Below are 27486 nucleotides of genomic sequence, written 5' to 3' on the forward strand. Positions count from 1 at the left end.
ATTTGTTGAGTGCCTGCCGGCGCCAAACATCTTTGTAGGGCCTCGGCTTCAGAAGTAAATCTTCTCCCTCCCGCAACCCATCCCCCAAGGAGCTTCTATTTCTCCAATTTTCTCTTATACAAATGTTCAGGAGTTAATTCAGCGGTTCTCAGTGTGGTCCTTGAATGAGCCGCAGCTGGGAGCTTGTTAAATGTAAATTCTTAGGCCCACCCCACACTCTAGGGATGAGACCTTGCAATTCACTTTTTGACGAGCTCTTCAGGGATTCTGATGCACACTCAAGTTTAAAAACCAAGGTTTTAGTTCCACAGCTCGGTATTAATATCCAAATTGGTCAAATATCAACATCTGGCTCCTGAACCCATTCCGGGCCTCTCCGTGGAATACCTGTCTCATACACCGAAGGGAACAAAAAATAACCATTCTTAATAATTAGTAGTCCTTGAGATGATCGAATAATAATGGCATTACAATGGTTCCAGAACAAAAGCGACCGCAGTGGATTTTCTGGAGCTATACCAACCGACAATGGGCCGGACCGAGTTCTGGAACAGTGTTTTCCTACGCTAGATAGCGAGGCACGTCCAACCTGTGGTCGTGGGTCTGAGTTAGGGCGGCACGCAGGTCGGGCTGGAGCTCGCGGTCAGAAGTCAGGGGCTGGAGCCCGGATCTTATCACAAGGGTAGAAAGAGGGGCGGAGGCGCTGGAGAGCTCCCGGGAGGCCGCGTGGGGCTGGCCAGCCAGCTAGCCGCACCCTCCCGGCCCCAGACGCCGGCAGGGCGGAGCCACGCGGCCGGAGCTCCGGCTCAGACGCGCGGCGCAGCGCGGGCTCGTGGCGGAGGCGTATGGGGCTACAACGGGAGCGGCTGCGCCGCCCGGCCGGGTCAACGTCGTGCGCATGCGCGGACCCGGCGCCATTTTGGTGGCCGGGCGCGGAGGTGATTCCACAGTGAGGAGAGCGCGGCGGCAGGGGTGGCAGTGGCAGCGTTCGTGTGCTCGGGTCTGAATCACCGAGGGAGGAGGCGGTGGAGGAAGAGGTGGCAGCGGTGGCGGTGGTCGTAGCTGTGGCGGAGGAGGCGGGTACGAATCAGCTGCGGGCGGAGACATGGCCAACATCGCGGTGCAGCGAATCAAGCGGGAGTTCAAGGAGGTGCTGAAGAGCGAGGAGGTCAGAAATGAACTCCCGGACATCCCCCATCTCAGCCCAGGGCGGGAGGGCCCTCCCAGCGGCGACCCAGACATACCCGGTATCCCCCGGGCGGCTCCCTGCGGCCGCCCTTCTGCCTGTGGGGAAGCAGCAGTCTCCCCCTCCTCCTCCAGCTGCCCTCCCTCCCCGGGCCCTGGGATAGACGGTCTCGCGGGCGGGTGTCCGGGAGGAGCACGGTTTGGGGGGCAGGCGGGGAGGGGAGCACCCCTCGGCGGGATGTGAGCTCTAGAGAGAGACCCGAGGCGGTGGCAACAGCTGGAAGTGTAGCTGTGGGGTGGGGAGGGAGCAGGCCAAGCCTGAGAAAACCCGGGAAGTGGGTTGGGGGAAGGGGAGAGGTGGTAACTGGATCCGGGGAGCAGCGCAGCCCTGAGGCCCACACTTTTAAGGGTATTCTGGGTTATTGCCTGTCAGCCCTTTACTGTCCTTTCCTTAGGGAAGAAGCGACGAGAGTCCTTAAGTATCGATGAAAGAAGGACATTCAGAGTTACTCCCTCATAGCTGGGTGTTGGGAAGTAAGGGGAGGCATAATGGAATAGTATCTTTTTGGGAGGGGGGGAACAAGGGAATTTTCACTGGAGATATAGGAAATTAATTCCAAATTAGATCATTATCTCTTTTCCACTTACCCCTATTGCTACGCCTCTTTTTTGCTATCTAAAGCTTTTCGACTGGTTTGGTGTATTAAATATTTTTAGGTAGGAAAAGATGATGGGGTGTATGAGCAGCATATTTCAAAATATTGTTTACAAGTCATAGGTCAGAGTCTCTCCTAAGACAATGCCTCTGTGACTCTTCTGCTGTGAAACTTCATTATGATGTCCCTCATAGTTAGCTGATTGTTACTTTTCAAAAAATAGGCAGATGGTTTTATTTCATTAAGTGAGTAAGTTTATTTTGGCATAAAGGATCATAGCACAACATAATATATATTTTTTTAAAAATTGTCTTCTCCACTTTGGAGTCCTGAAGCATTTTTACACATTATGCTGGCCATTTTTATTTATATAAAGTATTCAAAATGGACTAGTAATATGAATCAAAACTATGCAATTATTAGTATAGTTTTTCATACCAAAATTAGAATGCCAGGTGTTTTTCTGATTGTTATTGAATTTAACAACAACAACAAAAAATCCTGCAAGTGATTTTTTTTTTTTTTTTAAGATTCAAGATTATTGCTATTTGTTTTTTCTCTTATGGCATGTATTTTGATAATGTCAGCAATGATTTGTGAAATTCAACATTCTAAGTATGTGGTGAGTAATAGTAAGTCCGATCTACGGTGATCATGTACTTTTCCAAGTATACACATAAGAAAATGATTAAAAATAAAATGACATTTAAGTAAACCTATTGAATATAGTAGTATATGCAGTGTGATTAGTTTTACAGAGCATGTGTATGAACTTTGACCTCTGTATTTGCTCATTTGCCAAAACTGAATGGAAGGATGACTTTGTATTTTTGTGGTACAATGCAGAAATAGACATAAATGATTATACTAATAAACATTGTAACAGAGATTTTACTTTTTTAATAAGAAAATGTATTCTTATACTTTACATATTTCTAATGAAAGATTGCAGCTAATATTGTCAACAGCCTCAAATATTCTTCTGTAGTAAGGTTGCACAGTTCTGAAACTTACAGATTTATAATGCTTTTTTAGAAATGATAAATTACTGTTCTTGTAATCCCTGTGGTCTCTGCTTTATGTGAGGTGACTTTTCACCAGGATATCTTAGTACTTGAGTTGAAGATTACCAGAAATTCTTATATTGTTATGGTAGTATATATTATTATTATTATACTAGTACTATTCTTTAAGAATCACAGTGTATCAGAAAAATGAAAGAAAAACAAATAGACTTTTTTTTTTTTTTTTTAAAGAACACTATTTATGTAAATCTGGAAGGAAACTTCTTCCAGGAAGTTGCAAAGAACATTTAGGAAAGGATCAGATAATTTAATCTTGGAATAAATATAACCAATAAATAGCCTTATTTTATTTTTTTCATGGATATTTTAGTGGGCCCAGTTTTATAAGTAGATTATATTGAATAGTCTCAACTCATTGAAGTCCATATATATTTTCTTTGTGTAAAGGTAATATTTTGAGTGGCTGATCAAATAAATATTTAATCATATCACCTGATACAACTCTCTAGTTTACTAAAGTTTAATTCATGTGCGTGTGTTTACTAAGAGTATTGGTTGATTTTTGAGATTTTTATTTTATTTTTTTTGGCCTTTTTGTGCCTTTGTCAATTAGGTGATGTTTGATGAACCTAAGAGGTTATAAGTGCCGGGCATGATGGCACATGCCTATAATCCCAGCGGTTCATGATATTTAGGCAGGAGGATTCCAAGTTCAAAGCCAGCCTAAGAAAGTTAGTGAGGCCCTAATCAACTTAGCAAGACCCCGTCTCAAAAAAAAAGAATAAATAAAGGCTGGGAATTTGGTGCAGTGGTTAAGTGCCTCTGGTTTCAATTCCTAGTCCAAAAAAATAAATTAATTAAATAAAATGTAGCCTCCGGGATTGATCAGATTATGTTATATGTATATATAAATGTAGCATAATGAATCCCACTACTATGTATAATTGTAATGTGAAAAGCAAGGTGCAGAAAAGAATGGAAGAAGTTACCATTTATGTCAAAAGGGGGAAAATGTATATTTTCCATTAAAAGTCAAAAGATTCATAAGAAACTGGTAAAATTGGTAGCTTCTGTTTAAGGGAATAGGGTATTTGTTTACAGGGCATAGATCTCTTTTGAATTTTGAGTCATGTGAATGTTATTTACTCAAAATAAATGAAAGTACCATCTAGCTCTCTTTTCTGTAAGATAGTATTTAGAAATTCATCTTTTATCTGTCAGATTTTTATTTTTAAATATGACTCTGAGGGACTGGGGTTGTGGCTCAGCGGTAGAGCACACGCCTAGTGCATGTGAGGCGCTGGATTGGATCCTCAGCACTACATATGAATAAATAAAAAATAAAGGTATTGTGTCCACCTACAACTAAAAAAAAAAAAGACTCTGAATTTTAAGTAATGGTCCAAAGTTGATGCAATGGAAAATTGATTTAAAGTGTAATTTACAGTTTTATGAGTTGTTATATAGGTGAATTCTTTTTTTTTTTTTTAATAGTACCAGGGATTGAACGCATGGGTGCTTAAATCATCAAGCCACATCCTCAATCCTTTTTTTATATTTTATTAGAGACAGGGTCTTGATGAGTTGCTGAGACTGAGTTGAACTCATGATCCTCCTGCCTTAGCCTCCTGAGTCGCAGGGATTATAGGTGTGCAGTATTGTGCCCGGTGCCAATTTTTTTTTCCCCATCATGGGTCTGGGGATTGAACCCAGGGCTTAGTATATGCTAGACATCTCTACCACTGAATTATATCCCCAGCCCTTTTAATTTTATGTATGTATCTATGCATGTATTTTAATATATAATACTAAGTGTATAATATTTAAATTATATACATATATATTTTATATGTTATGTGTGTATATGTATACACACACATATTTTGGTACTGGGGATTGAACCTACAAGTACTTTACCACAGAGCCACATCCCCAGCCCTTCTTATTTTTTATTTTGAGACAGTATTTCACTATGTTGCTTATGGCTGTTCTTAATTGCCAAAGCTGACCTTGAACTTGCAGTATTCCTGCCTCAGCTCCCGGTTCACTGGGATTTCTGGTGTATTCCACCGTGCTTGGTTTGGTTTTTATTTTTATTTTTATTTTTTTTTGGTTAGGGGATTGAACTTCACTTCACCACTGAGCTGCATCTCTAGTCCTTTTTAGTTTTTATTTTGAGACAGGACCTCACTAAGTTGCTTGGACTGGCCTTGAATTAACAATTTTCCTGCCTCAACCTCTCTAGTAGTTGGGATTACAGACATATGCCACCACACCCAGCTATTGCTAATTGCTAAGTACAGGTCTTTGAATTAGGTTTCTTGTTTCTTTTTTCTTTTTCCTTTTTTTTTTTTTTTTTTTTTTTAAGAGAGAGTGAGAGAGGGAGGGAGAGAGAGAGAATTTTTTTTTTTTTTAATGTTTATTTTTTAGTTATCGGCGGACACAACATCTTTGTTTGTATGTGGTGCTGAGGATCGAACCCGGGCCACATGCATGCCAGGCGAGCACGCTACCGCTTGAGCCACATCCCCAGCCCAAGGTTTCTTGTTTCTTAGATAGATGGTTGAGAATCAGATAATTTAAATTATTTGCACACATACAGCTTTTAAATTTGGATCTAGGTCTGTTTGTGTTTATATTGTTCCACACTGTCAAGACTTGCAAGGATAGGCATACTTTTAATTATTTAAAAATAATTTAGCCTGGTTTGAATTACTGGTTAAATGATTGAAATATAACCTAATTTAATGTCAGTTTAAATTTATTGAAGTAAATTGTAACTGTAATTTAAAGGTTAACTTACATTTCATAGTACAGAATATTTGATCATTTGAGACTCATTGAAGTAACATGCCCTTAGATCAGTGTACATACATTTTTTTTTATAATGCAGTATGATACCTGTAGTTTTTTCATATTGTAGATGTACTTTGCTAACATTTTGTAGTTTTCTCATAGGGAATGTTTAAACAAATTGTTTTCCTAAAAATTTCTTGTGAGTTTTTTTTTTTTCCTTCAACATTTAAGTAGTTTTTTAAAAATCATTTTAAATTTAGATTATATAGAAGCAGTTGCAAGTCTACAAGAAAGTCTTTTGGTTTCTTAACTTTGGCACTATTGACATTTTAGGAAGATTATTATTATTGGTGAGTTGATTACCCCCATACATTAACAGCTTATAGGATGTATAGCATCATCTCTGACTTTTTTTTTTTTTGCGGGGGGGGGGGGGCTACTGTGGTTTGAACTCAAGGGTGCTTACCTCTGAGCCACGTTCCTAGCCCTTTTCATTTTGAGACAGGGTCTTGCTCAGTTGCTGTGGCTGGCTTTGAACTTAGGATCTTCCTGCCTCATCAGCATCCTGAGCTTCTGGAATTACAGGTGTGCAACACCACACAAGGCTAGTTTAGAAGAACATGTAATACAGTTAATTGTATGTAAGATATGCCTTATATTGTCAATCTAAAGGATGGACAAGGTATAAAAAAAAATCTGGCTTTGAATATTTTGTTTTTGTTTTCAGAAGTTTAAGCTTACCATATAGTTGTAGCTGGACACAATACCTTTATTTATTTATTATTATGTGGTGCTGAGGATGGAACCCAGCATCTCCCACGTCCTAGGCAAGCACTCTACCACTGAGCCACAACCCCAGTCCGTGCTTATCCTTTTTACTGTTTTTCTTTTAAACATTTTTCTTTTGGTGTGGTGTTGAAGATTGAACCCAGGGCCTTTGCACATGCTAGGTAAGTGCTCTACTAGTGAGCTATGTCTTCAAGCCCTTCTTTTGATATAAAGGAAAAAAGGTAAAATTATATGCAAAATATGGTGTAACGAGAGTTTTGAACACTTTTCTTGAGTAGAAATTATTTTTTCTTTTAGCATTGATATAAGTTATATTTCTGTGTAATTTATTTAAATAGTGTACCTTAAGGGGCTCTAGAGTGGGATGAGCACAGAATAGCTTATAGATTGGGTTAAAACATCAAATCCTGTGCAAGTAATACTTTTAGACTATATTTCATATTATGCTTTACCATTAAAAAGTGGGGCTTGGGGGCTGTAGTTCAGTGGGTAGAGCACCTTCTTAGTGTGTACAAGGCCCTGAGTTCTATCCCCAGCAACTGCAAAACAATCAAAAACAAAACAACAACAACAAAAAAAAAACTAGGTACAGCGAATGCATGCTTTGGGAATTCTGTGGATGTATGTTCTTGAACTGATTTTTTTTTTTTTTTTTTTTTTTTGTACCAGGAATTGAACCCAGGGGTACTTCACTGAGCAACATCCCCAGACTCTCCCCACTTTTTTTTTTTCCTCGTACCAGGGATTGTACTCAGGGGCACTTGGCCACTGAGCCACATTCCCAGCCCTATTTTGTTGCTTAGCACTTTGCCATTGCTGAGGCTGGCTTTGAACTTTCGATCCTCCTATCTCAGCCTCCAGAGCTGCTGGAATTACAGGTGTGAGCCACTGCGTCCTGCTTGTATTTTATTTAGAGAGAGGGTCTCAATTGAGTTGCTTAGTGCCTTGCTTTTGCTGAGGCTGACTTTGAACTCGAGATCCTCTTGCCTCAGCCTCCCTAGCCACTGAGATTTCAGGGGTGTGCCACTGTGCCCCATTTGAGCTAAGTTCTAAAGGAAAGTTAAGACTGGCCTCACATTTCAGGAAACAGTTTCAAAGGAATTATATGAGTACAGGAATGACCTGTAGGTACCTGAATCAAAATTAGTGAGCCAGAGGGATTATAAGATTTGTCTAGAAATGGGCTGGGGATGTGGCTCAAGCGGTAGCGCACTGGCCTGGCATGCGTGCGGCCCGGGTTCGATCCTCAGCACCACATACAAACAAAGATGTTGTTGTGTCCGCCAAGAACTGAAAAATAAATATTAAAAAATTCTCAAAAAAAAAAAAAAGATTTGTCTAGAAATACATTTACGTATTTAAAAAGGTTGCACAGCTCTTATATACTCAAACATAGTTGTGCAATTACATCATGTTATTTTTGGAGAAAAACTGCCCTTTTTCATATCCAAGTAAAAGATACATACAGTAGAGTTTCTAGTATCCAAATCAAGAAACAGAATGTTACCGGCCCCATAAGGCTTTTCCTACACAGTTATTTTCTTGATTTCTAATATCACAGATTAGTTTTCAGTATGTTTGAATAAAAGCACAGATATGAGTATATATTATGTGACTTTTATTTTTGAAAGTTTTCAAAAGATGCCTTTCAATATCTTGTTTAATAATGGCTGGGTGTTATACATGCTGATAGTCCCAGCCGTTGGGGAGGCAAAGGCAGGAGGATCAAAAGTTTGAGGCCAGCTTGGGCAACTTGGGCAACTTGTCTAAATAAAAAGGGCTCCAGCACTCCTGGGCTCAGTACTCAAAAAGATAAATAAATAAAAATACAGTAAGTGTCATAGAAAAAGGCCAAAATATATTCAATTTTAGCACCAAATTTTTGGGCCAAATTCTTTCTTTATAAGATAGGAATCCAAAGCCCAAAGGTTGGTTGTTGCTTAGCAACATAGAACTGTTAATGATGAACCCAGGGTTTTTGTATGCTAATTTACTCCAGATGTAATAAAGAGATGTTTTGTGGAACTATCCTTTGCATAAATAGTACCATAAAAGCTGAATGCTAATAAGACTTTGTATTAGCGTTCACTTCGTGACAGCCTGGGGATGTAGCTTAGTGGAAGAGTACTTGCCTGGCATGCTTGAGGGTCCTGGGTTTGATCCCCAGCACCAAAAAAGATAAAAAAGAAGGTGGCAAATGAATATTGAGTATTTAAATGTGTCCTTTTTTCCCTCTCTCTCAAAACAAGAACTTCAGCTTGCCAAGAGGCAGAGATATTTAGTTTCTGAAATATAGTAAATTTAGTGATTTAGAGTGCAGGTTTCTAGATTTAAGTTGAGCCTTTTTCTACCTGAGTACTGATTCTTTTTTTTTTTTTTTTTTGGTACTGGGTTTTGGACCCAGGGTCACTTAAAGCACTGAGCCACATACCCAACCCTTCTTATATTTCACTTAGAGACAGGGTCTCACTAAGTTGCTTAGTATCTCACTTAATTGCTGAGGCTGGCTTTGAATTTGAGATCCTCCTGCCTCAGCCTCCTGAGCTTCTGGGATCACAGGCACGTGCCACCATTGCCTGATTTGAGTACTGACTTTTTTTTTTTAATACTTTTTTTAGTTGTAGATGGAACACAATACCTTTATTTTGTTTATTTAATTTGTGTGGTGCTGGGGATCGAACTCAGAGCCTCATGGATGCTAGGCAAGCACTGTACCACTGATCCGCAACCCCAGACCAAGTACTGAGTCTTATGTCTCAATATTTTATCTAATAAATCTATGAAACCAGGTGAGGGTGGTTTGCACATTTTGTAATCTAAGTAACACTGGAGGCTGAGGCAAGAGGATAGCAAGTTCAAGGCCAACCTCAGCAAGGACTTAGACCCTGTCTCAAAATGTAAATAAGAAATCTGCAATGTGGCTCGGTGATTAACTGACTCTGAGTTTATTTCCCAGTACTTAAGGAAAAAGAAAGAACACGTGGGAAGTGTAAATGTATATAGTGCTTAGAGAACAATGTTTGGGATATATTAAATTTATATAGTGAATGGATAGCTGTTAGATGTGAAATTTAGCTGTTTTCATATTCTGCTTATTGTTCTGGATTATGAATGTTACTTACCTTCAGTGGTTTAGTGATTGCTAAATGTGAATATGACTCAAGAAAAGATTCAGGATTAGGGCTAGAATACTTTTTTTTTTTTTAAAGATGTTGATAGACCTTTATTTTATTCATTTATTTATATGTGCTGCTGAAACTTGAACCCAGTACTTCACACATGCTAGGCAAGTGCTCTACCACTGAGCCAGGATCCCCGCCTCAGGGCTAGAATACATAAAAAAATTTTTTTCAGTGGTACTGGGGAAAGGAACCCAGGGGCACTTTAGTGCTCTAGACCTTTTAATTTTATTTGTTTATTTTTGGGTACCAGGGGATTGAGCCCAGGGACACTTAACCACTGAGCCACGTCCCCAGCCCTTTTAATTTTTATTTTCAGACAGGGTCTTGCCAAGTTGCTTAGGTTCTCACTTCATTGCTGAGGAGGTCTTTGAGCTGTTGCAATTACAGGGTGTCATTGAGCCCAGCCCTTTTTAATTTGAGACAGGGGCTCCCTAAAGTTTCTGAGGCTGACCTGAAACTTGTTCTTCTGCCCCAGCCTTCCCAGTTGCTAGGATTATAGGCATGTACCACCATGTCTGGCTAAGGCCAGAATACTTCTGATAGTATTTCTTGGTCTTCTGTGTGCAAAAACCTACGGGGCTGGTGGCCAAAGGGAATACAAAGGGATATATGTGGGTCTTGTCAGGGTGTTAAATTGAAAAAAAAAGTTTGTGTAAAAATGTTACCTTTATAAAAGAAAAGTTTATTTGGGGGGCTTTCAATAGAGTTTTGGCTTTCTTTCTGGAACTGGACCAAGGAATCCAGATTGTAACCCTATGGTATGTAATTCTGGATCCTGAGGGTAAGGGATTCCAAAATTGGGTTTGGGGTTGGGTGTATGTGGCACATACCTGTATGCAATAGCTGCTCTGAAGGCTGAGGCCAGCCTTGGCAATTTAGTGAGACCCTGACTCAGAGGGGAGACTGGGGGTTGTGTAGCTCCAGTGATAAAGTGCCCCTGGGTTCAATCCCTGGTACCACCACCACCACCGAAAAGAAAAAGGATCTTATAAACCAGAACACAGCTGGTCACATGCATTTGACATCCCTATAGTTGTGTAATTGTGATTGTCAAAAGGTGGGAGAACTTAATTTTATTCAAAATCTTTTTTGGGGCCTGTGGATATAGTTCAGTGATACTTAGGAGGCCCTGGGTTTGATCCCCAGTAGTTTGCTTAAAAAAAAAAAACAAAAAACTCTTCCTTTTTCCTCTCCTAGGTTCTTTGCTTTTACTACAAATTTGAAATATCTATATAATTAAATATCTACTTGAACTTTTTTTTATTTATATACATATATACATATATGACAGCTTTATGAGATTTATGTTATTCTTGTTTCATAGACCAGAAAGTTTCAGCCCTGAAACAATTAAGTAACTTTCCTTTTTTTAAAAATATTTTTTAGTTGTTGATGTACCTTTATTTTATTTATTTATATGTGGTGCTGAGAATTGAACCCTGTACCTCACACATGCTAGGCAAGCGCTCTACCAATGAGCCACACACAACCCAAGCTCCAGTAACTTTACCTTTTGAAACCTAGCAATCCACTAGTATGAGAACTTGTTGGTGGCACAGGATTTTGAAATTAGGTCTTTCCTTTCAGACATTGCTGGTATTGTAAAAAGAGTAACTTATACTCAATATCTGTTTCTTGCTTTTTGAGGCAAGGGTGGTACTGGGGATTGAAGCCAGGAGTGCTTTACCAACAGAGCTACATTACAGCCCTTTTTATTTTTTATTTTGAGAAAAACTGTTGTTAAGTTGCTAAGGGTCTTAATAAATTACTGAAGCTGGTCTCACTTGTCATCTTCTGTTTTAGCCTCCCGAGTTGTTGGTATTACAGGCATGCGCCATATATTTATGTTTTTATAGTGTCTTTGAGTGCAAAAACACTTTTACATTAGATTTTTGAAAGTCTAAAAAACTTTTCGTAATTATAATATACATCTGTAACTTTTCCTCAGCATTTAAAAAAATTGTGATTTCCTATTGTTCTAGTTCTTTATTTATATATATCAGTTCTGGGGATTGAACCCAGGGGTTCTTTTACCATGATCCCTCCCCTCCTCCACATCCTTTTGAGACAGTCTTGCTGTTTCTGAGGCTCGCCTTGAACTTGTAAACCTGCTGCCTCAGCCTTGTGAGTTAGGATTATTTGTGCCACTGTCAGACTTTATTAAAGTACTTATTTTATTATTGGTAATTTTATTTATTTATTTACTTCTGCTCCTGATAGACTGTCGTTAAGCTCCTTGAGAACTTTTATTTATCTTTTTCTTTTCAGCAAGTTGCCTAATAGTAGTAGTAGGCGTGGTGATATTTTAAAAGATACTTGCCCCAAATCTTCAATGGGTATTCAACTGCAGCCCGCCCCAGTACTGTGGATTGAACGCAGGGGCACTCTATTACTGAGCTACATCCTCAGCCCCCCTTTTTTTTGAGACAGGGTCTCACAGAGTGGCTGAGGATGACCTTAAATTTGCAATCTTTGTCCCATTTCCTCGAGTAGCATTACAGTGTGTGGGTCACTGTTTCCCAACTTTTAGGTATCAAAATTTTTGGACTGCTGGGGAAAGAGTTTTTTGTTTTTTTGTTTTGGTACTGGGGATTGAACTAAGGGACACTGGACCACTGAGATACATCCCCAGCCCTGTTTTATTTAGAGACAGGGTCTCACTGAGTTGCTTAGCGTTCCACATTGCTGAGGTTGGCTTTGAACTTGCAATTCTCCTGCCTCAGTCTCTGGAGTTGCTGGGGTTACAGGCATGCACCATGGCACCCGGCAGGAAAGAGGTCTTTTTGTAAGTTTAGCGTAGGCCTTTCTTTTTTTTTTTTTTTTTAAACCTTTATTGTTTATTTTGGTTTTTTTGTTTGTTTGTTTGTTTTTGTTTTTAATGTAGTACTGGGGAACAAACCTAGTGCCTTATGCGTGCTAGGTAAGCGCTCTACCACTGAACCACAACCCCAGCCCCGTTACTGCAAGTCTTTCTGTAATCTTTGCTCTGGGTGATTTTCTTTTAGACTTCTTTGTTTCAAATGAACTATTCTATTTGGAATTGTCATAATTGTGAGTTGTCTAATGTTATTGCTTTTCAGCTGCTGATAAAACATTTTGTGCTTCCTTTCTTGCTGTATAGTTCCTTAGTTTTGTAAAGATGTGCCCAGTTAATGCATCAGTCTATTAGAGCTATTTCCAATTTCTTTCCTTTCTTTTTTTAATTTTGGTACCAGGGATTGAACTCAGGGGTGCTTAATCACTGAGACATGTCCCCAGACCTTTCTTTTTAATTTGAGATAGTCTTGCAATTTGCTTAGGGCCTTGCTAAGTTGCTGAGACTGTCTTTGAACTTGTAATCCTCCTGCCTCAGCCTCCCAAGCCACTAGGCTATTTCCAGTTTCTTTCTGGTGCACATATGCAAGAATTTTGGGTTTTATGTGTGAGAGTGGTATATACTGAGTGCTTATTGGTGTTTGTTGAAATTTAAGATTGTTGTATGTCAGACATTTTTGGTCTCTGGATTTAGTTATAAGCTAGCTAGCTTGCAACTTCCTTCCTTCCTGGAAGTGTTGGGGATTGAACCCATGGCCTTGTGCTTGCTGTCAAGTGCCCTGCCACTGAACTACATCTCCAGCCATTGATTATTACTTTGATTATGTACTTAGGTGTTTACTTTGTTAGGTGCTTTATCTCCAGCTGCCCATAAAGAGTCACTGAGGGCAGAGACCTAACTTACATTTCATTCTCCTTTTCTTAGCAAATTACTGGTAAGCAGGAAGAACTTCTTTTCTTGAACCAGTTAGGGATTTTCTTAAGCTCCAGGGACTGTATCTCAACCACCACGAAGGTAATATCTTTTAATATTTATTAATCTTTTTTTTTAAATTTATTTTTATGTGGTGCTGAGGTTTGAACCCAGGGCCTCACACGTGCTAGGCAAATGCTCTACCACTGAGCCACAACCCCAGCCTAGGTAATATCTTTTTTCTTGCTTCCGAGACTAAAAGGATGTTTTGATAAAGATTGCCTCCAAGTCAAGTTGGATTTCTGTTCCATAGATCTTGATTTGGGATAATGGAATATTCAAGTCACCTAGGAAGCATTGGCACAGTGGTGCACACCAATAATCCCAGGGGCTCTGGAGGCTGAGGCAGGAGGATTGTGAGTTCAAAGGCAGCCTCAGCAATTTAGCGGAGTGCTAAGCAACTTAGTGAGACCCTCTCCATAAATAAAATACAAAAAAACTGTTGGGGATATGGCTCAGTGATTGAATTTAATCCCTGGTACAAACAAAACAAAAACTGGGAAACAGCTGGGCACTGCGGCCCACACCTGTGATCACAGTAAGTTGGGAGGCAAGATGATTGCAAGCTCAAGATGGCCTCAGCAATTTAGCAAGACTGTCTCAAATAAGTGAGGGAAGGGGGCCCTAAGGATGTAGCTCAGTGGTGGAGTGTCCCTGTTTAGTTCCTAGTGCCCAAAGGAAAACAACTGGCAAGCAAGATGGTGAGAAGGGAAACTTTTGCTTAAATTTGTAGTTGTCCCCTTTGAAAATCTCATGGGACATTTATTTAGTATATATAACATCTAGTTTTGTTTTGTTTGATTTCTGATACTAGGAAATATAGTATAGGGCCTTATATATGCTAGGGAAGTGCTCTATCCCTGAGCTATATCCCTGGTCCTTTATGTGATATATGTATCCTTTTGTGGCTTTTGTTTGTTTGTTTCATTTTTTTAGCTTATATTATTTCTCATTATCAGATATTTATCAAATGCCATTTATGTTAGTGAAACAGACATGGTCCTTGGTATTATATTATGGTCCAATAAGGCAGTGAGATAACAAACATCTAATTATAGGTATTTGTATAGTTTAAGGGGAGCAATAGGAGTTGGGTAACATAATCTCATGGAGGGAGTATTTTAGGAATAATCCTTTCACTGATAGAGGATAAATTGGAATTGACCTAGTCATATATTAGGATGATCACTCTTACATGCATAAAGATAGCTGGTATTCATTATATAATGAAGAATGGAGAACGATTTTATTGCTTTTCCCTTTTAAATGAATAGCCAATTTCTCTGAGTATAAAAACAACACATTTGGTTATTACAGAATTTTGGAAAACAAAAGAAATTACAATAAAAGTTATCTGTAATTCCATCCCTACAGATAATCCTTTTCGTTAACAGACTTTATCTGTGAGCTAGGTTGTTTGTGCATATGTATAGTTCCAGCTACTTGGGAGGCTGCATTGGGATGGTTGATTGAGCACAAGAGTTGGAGACCAGCCTGGGCAATGTAGTGAGACTCCCATCTCAATGAAAATTTTCAAACATAGAGATGCAACTTAATTTTGGTACTTTCAAGTCTAACTTTTTCTTTTGAAGTACTAGGGATTGAACCCAGGAGGGCTCCACCATTGAGCTACATCCTTAGGGCTGCTGCTTCTGCTGCCTTTTTTTTTTTTTTTTTTTTTTTTTTGGTGGGGGACAGGGTCTGCTGAATTGCTGGGATTACAGGTGTGCACCACTGTGCCCAGCTCAAGTCTGTAATTTTTAATATGTTTTAGTTGTTTCTTTAGTAGACTCTGATCTTCTCAAAGATAAGTGTCACGGTTCATCTATCTTTTCTTCATCAGTGCCAAGCAATCCTTAATTTATTAACAAATATTTGAGGGCTCTTTATGCTGGGCGTCACAATATGTGCTGGGGATATAGTGTCAGACAGAAAAATAAACATTTGAAATGCAGTGCAGAGAAATGGAGTAATATTGTATAGGTGAAATGAATCAGATACTTAAAAATATTTTTTTTGGTAGTTGTAGATAGACAAAATGTTTTTATTATTATTTTTTTAATGTGGTGTTAAGGCTTGAACCCAGTGCCTCACACATGCTAGGCAAGCACTCTGCCACTGAGCTACAGCCCCAGCCCCTGAATCAGTTACTTTTGATTGGATACCAGAAAAGTCTTTTCTAAGATTTTAGGCTTAATTTGATATCTGAATGACAAAGCCATGTCTCTAGAGGGAAGAATATTCTAAAATAGTGGAAACAACATCAAGATCTTAAAGTAGAATATGAGATTGGTTTGTTTAAGCAACAAACATTGTGGGTGGAGTATTGTGAGCAAGGAAAGAGTATGGTAAAAGATGAAGCTGGAGATGTAGATGGGGAGTCAGATCATATTAAACTTTCTAAAATCCAAAATCCAGGATAAAGAATTTAGATTTTAAGTGACTTTGAACACCATTGGAGTGTTTAAAGCAAAGGACAAGTTTGTGTGTGTGTGTGTGTCTGTGTGTGTGTTTAAACTTATTATTATTACGTGTGTGAGAGAGATGCTGGCGATTAAACTCAGGTCCTCATGCATGCCAGGCAGGCATTCTGCTACTGAACTACATCCCCATCCTAAGATTGTGTTTTTAATAAGATAACTGTGGATAATGAATTGAGACTGAAGATCTCAACAAGAGGTAAGGAGAGTGAGGAAAAAGGATCTAAGAGTTAGGGACTGAGTTTGCTGGATATAACAAAAAGAAATTAGTAGTGGTTTATATAAGAAAAGTTTGGGCCAGCTGAGGTGGTACATGCTGAGGCAGAAAGATCAAAAATTCTAAGCCAGCCTGGGTAACTTAGGTGGACCCAGTTTCAAAATAAGAGGGCTGGTGATGTAGCTCATGGTTAGAACGTTTGCCTAGGGTGTGCAGAGCTCTAGGTTCAATCCCCAGGACCCAACACATACACCAAAAAAAAAAAAAAGAAAGAACGAAAGGGAAAGAAGTAAAATCTGGAGGAATGTGTTCCAGGATTGTTTGGTTGGGGACTTTGCAGTGTTACTGCATTTTTTTTTTTTTTTTTTTTTTTTTTTGTACCAGGGATTGAACTCATATACACTGGACCACAAAGACACATCCCCAGCACTATTTTGTATTTTAATATTTTGAGACAAGGTCTCACTGGGTTGCTTAGCACCTCTCTATTGCTGAGGCTGAATTTGAACTCATAATACTCTTGTGTCAGCCTGGGATTAGAGGCTTGCACCACTGAGCCTGGCCTGCATCTGAGATTCAGTTTACCATTCTTATAGGGTGTGACTTTTGCCATTAAGTTTTCAAAATGGGGCTGAGGTTGTGGCTCAGCAGTAGAGTGTTCCCCCAGCATGGGCGAGGCACTGGGCTCTATCCTTAGCATCACATAAAAATAAAAACAAATAAAAATAAAGGTATTGTGTCCAACTAAAAAAAATATTAAAAAACAAACAGAACTTTCAAAATGGCTGCCAGAAGTCCCAACAAGATTTCTGTATTTTAGAAGGGGAATTGCAAAAATAAAGGCCAACTGTTTATCTCCTTTATTGTTTGGTACCTGGGTACCAAACCCAGGTACCACTGAGCCACATCCCTAGCCCTTTTTATTTTTTTGAGACAGGATCTCACTAAGTTGCTTAGGACCTTGCAAAATTGCTGAGGCTGTCTTTGAACTTGTTTGTGATCCTCTTGTCTCAGCCCCTGAATTGCTGGGGATTACATGTATGTGCCATTGCACCTGGCTTGTCTCCTTTAAAGGGCTTTCTCAACCGTAGATTTGATTCCTAGTACCAGAAAAAAAGAAAAGAAATTTGCTTTGTTTTTGTTAGGTTTTAAGTTGGGAAAATAAAAAGTAACTTTGAATCTATCAGTCTGGAAGTCTGGAGATAGGTTTGGCACACATATAAACATGTGTATATATATTTATATGAAATATTTAAAGTCTAAATCTGCGATTTTAAGAGAAATTTGCAAGAAAAGGTGAGGTTCTTTGATGAAGTTCTGGCCCTTTGTACATTTTGAAGTTGAACTGAAGAGAACCAGCAGAGGATAAGGGGAGTGAGTTATTAGTTGTTGTGTTAGGAAACCATGAGGTGTGTGGTATAACTGAGGTCAAGAAAAGACAATTTAAGAAGACAGTGGTCTGCCTTGTCATGACCATTGAGCTTACAGCATGGTGATCATTAATGACCTTGACAAGTGTTATTATTGGAATGGTGTGAATGGAGTGGGTTGCTGAGAGACTATGAAGTCAGGAAAACTGCAACTATGGTTTACTCTGTTAAGGACATTTTCCTCTAACAGGAACAGAATGTTGATAAACAGGGGAAATTGATTAATTACAAAGTCGTCGTCCCCCCACCCCCAGATTGCCAGGGAAGGTGCAAAGTCCTTGAAAAGAACAGAGGGGATGATTTTCACAGAACAAGTGAAGGGATTAATCTTTAATAGGAGTAGACACTTAGAGCAATTGTAAATTTCATTTGGGACTTGTGGTCTTCATTTTAACATGAGACCAATTAATGATGGTTGAGTTGTGTGTCCCCCCCCTCCCCACTTATTTCTTGTGGTGCTTGGGGAGGACACATAGTTGTTTTTTTTTTGTTGTTGTTGTTGTTGTTATTTGGGAAATGAGTTAACTAGCTTTGGGGCTTTATGTGAGTACCATGAAGGAAGAAAGCATCAAGGGTTAAGAGTATTTTGCCAGAGAATGATTATAATAATATCCATGGAATCTAAACTGAATGAGGAGGGACATTAGGACTTTATTTTTTTTAATTTTTATTTAAAAAATATTTTTAGTTTTAGATGTTCACAGTACCTTTAGGTTGTTTATTTAGTCTTTTTTTATGTGGTGCTGGGGATCGAGCTCAGTGCCTTATGCCTGCTAGGCAAGCACTTTACCACTGAGCCAGAACCCCAGCCCACATTAGGACTTTAGAAGTGATTAATAATGAGGGAGAGTGGTCATGATGAAGCCAGTTAACACTAAGTTTGGAGTACTAAGGGAAGTGAACTTTTAGTCCAAGGAGGTTAGGAATCTGGAAAAATTGGAATTGATTTTAGAAGTTGAGTTTTTGGTAGTGCAGTTTTAATTGACAAAATTAGAGATATGACCATAAGAATAAGAGTGTATAGCTCATTAATATCCATTGGAACATAAGACAGTCCTATTTTTTGGCTTTTCTATGAGAATTTAGGGAAAAAATGTACAAAGGTGATGCTACCATCTTTCATCAGATAACAATTGATATCAGCATCTTTTTTTATTATACAGGATTTAAATGTATATACTAATTTGTATTTTTTCTCTAAATTTTTTTTTAAAAGAGAATTTTTTTAGTTTTTTGTGGACACAACATCTTTATTTTATTTTTATGTGGTGCTGAGGATCAAATCCAGTGTCTCGCGCATGCCAGGTGAGCGTGCTATTGCTTGAGCCACATCCCCAGCCCCAACTCCTCTAAATTTTTATTGTGTTTTCTTCGTGGCATTAAATATTCCTTTGAGGTGGCAGTACTGAGGTTAAAACTCAGGAGTACTCCAATACTGTGCCACATCCCTAGTCCTTTATTTTTTATATGGAGACAGGGTCTTACTAAATTGCCAAGGCTGGCTTCAAACTTATGATTTGCCTTTAGCCTTCCTTTAGCTGGAATTACAAGCATGGGTCATCACATCTGGCTTCAAATATTCTTTTAAAGACTATATTACCTGACTTAACTTAACATAAGTTGTTTATATTTCCCCGCTACATAATATTGAATGTAGATCTTTACATATTTTTTTTCTTTTTTTATAATGGGGATTGAATATGAAACTTTACCGCTGAACTACATCCCCAGCTGTCTTTAGTTTTTTTTTTTTTTTTTTTTTAATATTTATTTATTTATTTTTTTAGTTTTCGGCAGACACAACATCTTTGTTGATATGTGGTGCTGAGGATTGAACCCAGGCCGCACGCATGCCAGGCGAGCGCGCTACCTCTTGAGCCACATCCCCAGCCCTGTCTTTAGTTTTTTGAGACAGGATCTTGCTGCTAAGTTGCCAAGGCTAACCTTGAATTCTCCTGCCTTAGCTGTGTGAGTAGCTGACACAATATTTTAAATTTTTATCTGAGTTTATATTCCTAAGATATATTTCCTGAAGAAAAATTACTAGGTCATAGTATTCATGTATGTATATGTTTGGTGCTAGGGATTGAACCCAGGGTGCTTTACCACTGAGCTACATCCCCTATCCTTCTTCTTTTTATTTTTATTTTGATAACAGGACTTTGCTGATTTGCTGGGGCTGGCCTCCAGTTTACAATCCTCCTGCCTTAGCCTCCTGAGTTGCTGATATTACAGGCATGTGCCACTGCACCCAAATGTATTTGAACTTTTAATACCCATGTCCAAAGTGCTTTTTATTTATTTATTTATTTGTTTCCAAAGTGCTTTTTAGAAAGCACTTTGTAAATTACCTTAGCACTGGCAGTGTATCAGGCAGTCCAATTCATCATATTCTCACCATTAACATATATACATATTTTTAAGGTCAAACAGAAAAATCAGGGACTAGGGTATATGCTCAGTGGTAGAGCAATTGCCTTGGGTCCATAAGGCTTAGGTTCAGTCCCCAGCTCCCAGCAAAATCCAAAATAATAACAGTAACAACAGCTGTACTATTTTATCTATTTATCTTTTTCATCTTTTGTGTGTGCTGGGGATTAAACCCACCACCAATAAGCTATATCCCTAATCTCTTTCTGACTTTTTAACTTTTATTTATTTATTTATTTTTTTAAACTTTTTTTTTTTTTTTTTAGGTGTAGATGGACATAACACAATGCCTTTATTTATATGTGGTCCTGAGGATCGAACCCGGGTCCCACCCGTGCTAGACGAGCGTTCTACCGCTGAGCCACAATCCCAGCCCAACTTTTTAACTTTTAATTAAGAAAATTTTCCAATGGAAAGGTTGAAAGAACAGTTCATTTGTATTCCTACTATCTAGATCAAACAGTTGATATGACTGTTATGAATATAATTCATCATCAAACAATTTTAGCCTGCATTTCTTAAAAGTAACACTCTTGAATTCTTTTTTTTTTTTTTAAAGAGAGAGTGAGAGAGGAGAGAGAGAGAGAATTTTTTTAATATTTATTTTTTAGTTATCGGCGGACACAACATCTTTGTTTGTACATGGTGCTGAGAATCAAACCCGGGCCGCACGCATGCCAAGCGAGCCAGCTACCACTTGAGCCACATCCCCAGCCCCACACTCTTGAATTCTTGAGCTCAAGTGATACTCCTTCAGCCTCTCAAGTAGTTGGGACTATAGGTTTGTGCTACCACACCTGGCTAAAAGTAAAATCACCTTTGTCATTCTAGTTAAGAAAATTGTTAATTCCTGATACCAAGTATTCCAAGTTCATATTCATTTTTCCCAATTAATTTAATTTTAAAAAGTGTTTTATACCTTTTTAAAACATCAGGATCGCCTTAAAGTACATTAGTATAAGGTGTTAAGGTTTGGATGTGATGTGTCCCACAAAATCTCATGTATGAGACAATGCAAGAAGGCTCAGAGGATATTACCCTATATACTCATGTACAGAGGAATGAGAAGTTGTGCTCTATTTGTGTAGAATATGTCAAAATGTATTCTACTGTCATGTATAACTAATTAGAATAAATTTAAAAAATTAAATCATCCATATTCACTTAAATGGCATTAAATAGCATTTAAGTGCGCCCCCCCCCCCAAAAAAAAAAGGTTTGGAGGTGAAATGATTGTGTGATGAGAGCCTTAACCCAATCCCTAAAGGATTAACTGAGTGGTGACTGAAGGTGGGTAGGATGGAGGAGGTGGGTCATTGGGGGTGTGGCTTTGGAGTATAAATTTTGTGTCTGGCAAGGGGAGTGGCTCTCTGCTTTTGATCATCATATGAATTGTTTCCCTCCGCCACACTCTTCCACCATGATGTTCTGCCTCACTCGTGCCCCAGGAAACGAAACGAGCCAGCCTTCTGTGGATTGAGACCTCTGACTCCATGAGCCTCCAAATAAACTTTTCCTCCTCTATATTTGTGCTGGTCAGATCTTTTAATCACAGCAGCCAAAAAGACTAAAACATAAGTTATTGCTAGTGATGGCAAGGTTACTTGTTTAATTATTTGATTAAGATGGGGCCTATGGGGTGGGGTTGTAGCTTAGTTGTAGTGTACACGCCTTACATGTGGAAGGCACTGGGTTCAATCCTCAGCACCACATAAAAATAAAATAAAGGTATTGTGTCCATCTACAACTTAAAAAAAAAGATGTATTGAAAAAAAAAGATGGGGGCCATGCAAAAAAATTTCATACAATTTTTTGGTAAGCATGTGTATATAAGGGCTGGGGAGGTAGCTCAGTTGGTAGAGTGCTTGCCTCGCATTCACAAGACCCTGGGTTCAGTCCCCAGCACCACCAAAGGGAAAAAAAAAGATAGGAGAAAGAGTGAGCGTTTTTATTGTGGTTGTTTTGGGGGGTTTTGGTACCCGGGATTGAATTTGGCATATTTAATCACTGAATCCCATCCCAAGTCCTTTTTAATTTTTTATTTAGAGAGAGAGTCTCACTAAGTTGCTTAGGGGCTTGCTAAGTTGTTGAGGCTGGCTTTGAACCTGCAGTCCTCTTGCCTCAGCCTCTAGAATTGCTGGAATTTCAAGCAAGTACCACCATGCCCAGCTTAAAGATATGTTTTATTCCTTTTTAAACCAGCAATAAATTGTGGGGTTAAAACTTTTATGTCCTGAAAATATCTTGTTCCCCAGCATCCTGTCACCTGATAAGTTAGTATTCACTTATGGATGATCCTTGCCTAAGTCAGTTATTTTATTGAGGGTTTTTACAGAAAGGTGGTTTTCCTAATTGTCAGCCTTAAATTTATTGAGTCAGAATTCTTCTGTAAAGAAGAACTTTCCATCATTAAATGGGGTGAAAATTTCTTATTTTCAGAATAAAGATTTGGAATAATAGTCAACTCCAGTGGTGACAAACCATCCTTCTCCCATTTATTGTCACTGTGTGAATGTCTTGTCCAGCTCATGCTGTCATAAAAAAATACCATAGGCTGATTAATATAAAGTATATAAATTTATTTTCTTAACTATCACATTGGGATTAGGACTTCAACAAATGAATTTGATGAGGTGCTACATAATTTAGTTTACAGTAGTGGACTTTTGGATTTAAAAAAATAGTGGTTTATAATTATTTGTAAACATACTGTCTTACAGAGAACAATGTTTGAAAGAAAACTCAGATTATTCTCCTAATATTTTAAAATTTTTGTTAAAGCAAGAGAGGTGACACTTTAACACTGTTTCGCCCTGTGTGATAATGATAATGGTGGATATTGTACAGTTTTTCTGTTTCACTTTCTAGAAACTTTTCTGGGCACCCCCCCACACCCATTTCAGTAAATCTGCACACGACTTTCTCCCTATTTTGCGTTTGGTAAATTTACATTTGGTAAATTTTTTTTTTTTTTTTCTCCAGTAGTGGGCATTGAACTGAAGGGAATCTTATCACTAAGCTGCATCACCAACCCTTTTTATTTTATTAAATTTTGAGACAAGATCTTTCTGAATTGCTGAGGCTGGCCTCAGACTTGTGATTCTCTTGCCTCAGCCTCCTGAGTTACTGGGATTAATAGACATGTACCATTATGCATAGCTGTAGAAGAAATTTTATAGAGTAAATATATAATTTATTTATTGAGTAAAAATATGTTCATATAGTCAAAAATTCAAAAAGGTATAGAAAAAAGGGTACATACAGTTAAAAAATAAGTTTTCAACTTAGTGACTGTTGACCTCTCTGTTCTCTGCTTTCTCCAGAGTCAATTTAGTGGGTTTTTTGGTCTTTATTTTTTCAGGATAGATCTAGTGTTAAACTCATGTGTCACATAACAAAGGTGTTTTGGGTCAAGAGTGAACCACATATACAAAGGTGGTCCTATAAGATAATATTATCTAGTGATTATTCATTGTTCTATATTTTGCTTTTTTGATTACCTATTTACCTTGGGGAATATGATTTGTATAGTATCAGTTTTTTTTTTTTTTTTTTTTAATGTTTATTCTTGTTGAATTTTCTGAGCTTCCTGGATCTATGATTTGGTATCTCTTAATTTCGGGAGATTCTTAATTTTGAGGAATTTATTATTGCTTGAAATATTTCTTGCTTTTCTTTATTCACATTATGCCTTTTTTTAATAGTCTTACAGTTCTTGTAGGTACTTTTTTTTTTTTTTTTCTTTTTCTCCTCCTCTCTCTACTGGTCATCATACCCAGAGCCTGTGCTTGCTAGGCAAGTGCTCTACCCCAGCCCTCTGTTCTATCCTTTTCATGTTTTTTTTTTCACATTTCAGTTTTGAAAGTTTCTACTGACATCTCTTTAGCTGTATTTCCTCTAATTTCTATTGTACTGCTTTTGATTTTTTAACTCCCCCCCCGCCCCTTTTTGGCTTTGTGCTTACTAGGCAAGTACTCTACCACTAAGCTACATCTCAAGCCCTCTAACTTTACCTTTTGACTCTTTTTTTAAAATTTATTAATATTTATTTTTCAGTTTTCGGTGGACACAACATATTTATTTTTATGTGGTGCTGAGGATCGAACCCAGTGCCGCGCGTATGCCAGGCGAGCACATTGCCGCTTGAGCCACATGCCCAGCCCACCTTTTTACTCTTACTTGAGTTTCTGTCTCTGCTTTCATTACCCCTTTGTTTTTGCATGTTGTCAACTTTTCTTGTTGGAACAATTAGGATATTCATCCTGTATTTTTAACATTTCTGCCATATTTCATTCTGGCTCTGTGGTTTTTATCTTCTAGTGTGCTTTATAATTTTTGTTGTTGTTGTTGAAAGCTGAGTATGATGTATTGGGTAAAAAGAACTGAGGTAAATAAGCCTTAAGAGGCAGTGTTTGTTATTTGCTATAGCTGCAGGTATCAGAGGCTAAAATTTCCCCTGGTGTCCTTGTTTTTGCCTCCCTTGTTGCCTTAGGAATTCCTTAGAAACTTCTTAAATTAGGTCTGAGACATGTAATCTGTTGTTATACAGGAGCCCTATTAATGGTAAGGTGTTAGGGGGATGGAAGGATTTTGTAGTCCTGTAATTGGGTTTGAGTCTGTTAATGAATCTATAAACCTGGGCTGTGACCTTCACAAATACTTCTTTGTCAATCTTCCTTTTTAGGTGAGAATGTTAGGTGAGGCCAGAGGACTGGATTTTGGATATTTCCCTTCCTTCAGGTTTATTTGCTCTGGTAAAACTTGAGTTTGATAGACTCTGGTACAGTATATATTTTTTGGTAGCTCTTGTTTAAAAGGACATAACAGAGCTGGGCATAGTGGTATATGCCTATAATCCCCCAGGGACTCTGGAGGCTGAGACAGGAGAATTGCAAGTTTGAGACCAGCCGCAGCAATTTATCGAGAGCTTAAGCAATTTATCAAGACTCTGTCTCAAAATGAAAATAATAAAAAGGACTGGGGATATGGCTCAGTGGTTAATTGCCTCTGGGTTCAATCCCCAGTAATAACAACAACAACAAAAGAATGGATGGGCACGGTGGTGCGTGGTGCATGGTGCATACTTGTTGTCTTAGCTACTCAAGAGGATGGGGTGGGAGAATTCAAGTTCAAGGACATCCTGGAATTTAGTAATATCCTATCTCAAAGTAGAAAATAAAAAGGGCTGGGGATGTAGCACGTGCCTAGATTCTGATCTCCGTATGGGGGTCTGGGACCTGAATGCTGTGGGCTTATTTCAAAATGGCTGCTTTTTTTCCCTCCTGCTGCCAGAAACAAAGGAATTTCTTTCCCATTTTCAGTGTGAGAACCTGATAGTAGTGGTCTTGGCAAAAAAAAAAAAAAAAAAACTAAAATAATTGGGGAGCTTTAGTCTTTTTGGAGGGAGGGGGTAGTACCAGGGATTGAACCCCAGGGCACTTAACCACTGAGTTATATTCCCCAGCCCTTTTACTTTTACTTTTTTTTTTGTACCAAGGATTGAACTTGGATACTTGACTACTAATCCACACCCCCAGCCCTATTTTATATTTTATTTAGAGATAGTGTCTCACTGAGTTTGTTTAGTGCCTTGCAGTTGCTGAGGCTGGCTTTGAACTTGGGATTCTCCTGTCTCAGCCTCCCAAGCCAGTGGGATTACAGATGTGTGCCACCATGTTTGGTTTACTTTTACTTTTTATTTTGAGACAGGGTCTTGCTAAATTGCCGAGGCTGGCTTTGAACTTGGGATCCTCATGTCTCAGCCTCCTAAGTTTCTGGGATTACAGGCATATATCACTGCCAGCTAGTCTCATATTTGTTCTTTCTTTAGCCTACAAGCATTCTCCAGTTACTTCAGGGACATTACTCTGGTAGGAGTTCCTGCAAAGATTCTCATGAGCTTCTCCCTCTGCTTAAGTTGTGATTCTGTATATTCCCTTGTCTCTCCTATTTGGGATATAGCTCTTTGCCCTGTTGACTTCAGTTTTCTGATGAAGCTAAGAAGAGTTTTCATTTTCAGTTTTTTTTTTTTTTTTTTTTTTTTTAAACAGGCTTACTTCTTCCTATGGGAGTGATAACTGCCAAGCTTTTTTAGGCTGGATCAGAAGCCAGAAGTCCACTTATTTGCTTTTATTTGTAGTTTTCAGTTAAATTGTACCACAGTTCTTGTAGATCCCTCAATTGTTGTGTTTTCCAGTTATTGGTTTTTCATTATATTTAATATTCAGTGATTTATATTATAATTTTTAGTATTTTTCCCTTTACCTATAATGAAATCATTTCCTTAGTTTCTAGGAGTGGAAATGATAGGGTAAAGGGTATGATAAATTGTATGGTGTTAATACTTTCTCTCTTTTTTTTTAATATTTATTTTTCAGTTTTAAGTGGACACAATATCTTTATTTTTATTTTTATGTGGTGCCGAGAATCAAATCCAGTGCATCACGCACACTAGGCAAGCACTACCCTTTAAGCCACATCCCCAGCCCCAATACCTTCTTTTTAATATTACCTTTAACACAATGTTACCATTGTGACTTTTATTGGTATCACCTTAGGGTATAGCTTTGTACCGGTATGGGGTAATGGATGAGGTATTAAGAATTTTGCCAGTATAGAAAATATAAACTGCAATTTACTTTTTTATCTAATTTTTTTTTTTTTTTTTTTTGCATATTGGTGTCCACTTCTAGCACTATTTACTAAAAATACAATCTTTTCTCTGTTAGTTTGGTCCTTTATTAAAGATCAGTTTATTATGTGAGTATGTGTCTATTTCTTGGCTTTCTGTTGGTGTGTCTATCCTTTTACTAATTATTTTATTTATTTATTTATATGCAGTGCTGAGAATTGAACCCAGTGCCTCATACATGCTAGGCAAGTGCTCAACCCCAGTCCCCACCTCCAGCTATCTTGATTATTATATCTTTAATAGTGAGTTTTGAAATCGAATACTGTGAGTCATTCAGCTTTGTTTTTCCTTAATATTGTGTTGATTCTTCTAGTTTTTTATATTCAGTTTTTAATGTCTTTTGAAATAGCTTGCTGGAGAATTTTATTGGTGTTGTGAATCTATAGTTCATGTTGTGAGGAATTACACCTTTATATTGTTGAACCTCCCTTCTGGTTTTAGAATATAGAATATCTCTGCATTTATTTAAATATTTGTTTTATTAGGGTTATTATGGTTTTCCCTCCTTCCCCTCCTTCCTTTAGAACCCAGAGTCACTTTATCATTTAGCCATATTCCCAACCCTTTTTATTTATTTTGAGACAGTGTCTTGCTAAGTTGTTGAGGCTGGTTTCGAAATTGCAACCTTCCTGTTTCAACCTTCTGATTCCGTGAAATTATAGGTGTGTGTCTTAGCCACCCACCTCACCCAGTGAGGTTTGTAGTTTTCTGCATATACACTTTTGTTTTGGTACCGTGGATTGAACCCAGGGATGCATAACCATTGAGCCACATGGGGGTGTTGCTTTTAATATATATATATATATATATTTAGAGAC

The 27486-nt window shown here is 38.3% G+C and overlaps 1 protein-coding gene across 1 annotated transcript in view; it reads left to right on the forward strand.

Moving 5' to 3' along the window:
* Nucleotides 1-818: 818 nt before the first annotated feature.
* Ube2k (ubiquitin conjugating enzyme E2 K) overlaps nt 819-27486 on the forward strand; it is a 70616-nt gene continuing 43948 nt past the window's right edge. The window contains exon 1 of the mRNA XM_076863995.2: nt 819-1168. Coding sequence (XP_076720110.1) covers nt 1106-1168 — 63 coding nt within the window. The 5' untranslated portion in view covers nt 819-1105. The remainder of the gene's footprint in view (nt 1169-27486) is intronic.

This window comes from Callospermophilus lateralis, chromosome 8 (assembly GCF_048772815.1).
Source record: "Callospermophilus lateralis isolate mCalLat2 chromosome 8, mCalLat2.hap1, whole genome shotgun sequence".
Taxonomy (NCBI): domain Eukaryota; kingdom Metazoa; phylum Chordata; class Mammalia; order Rodentia; family Sciuridae; genus Callospermophilus; species Callospermophilus lateralis.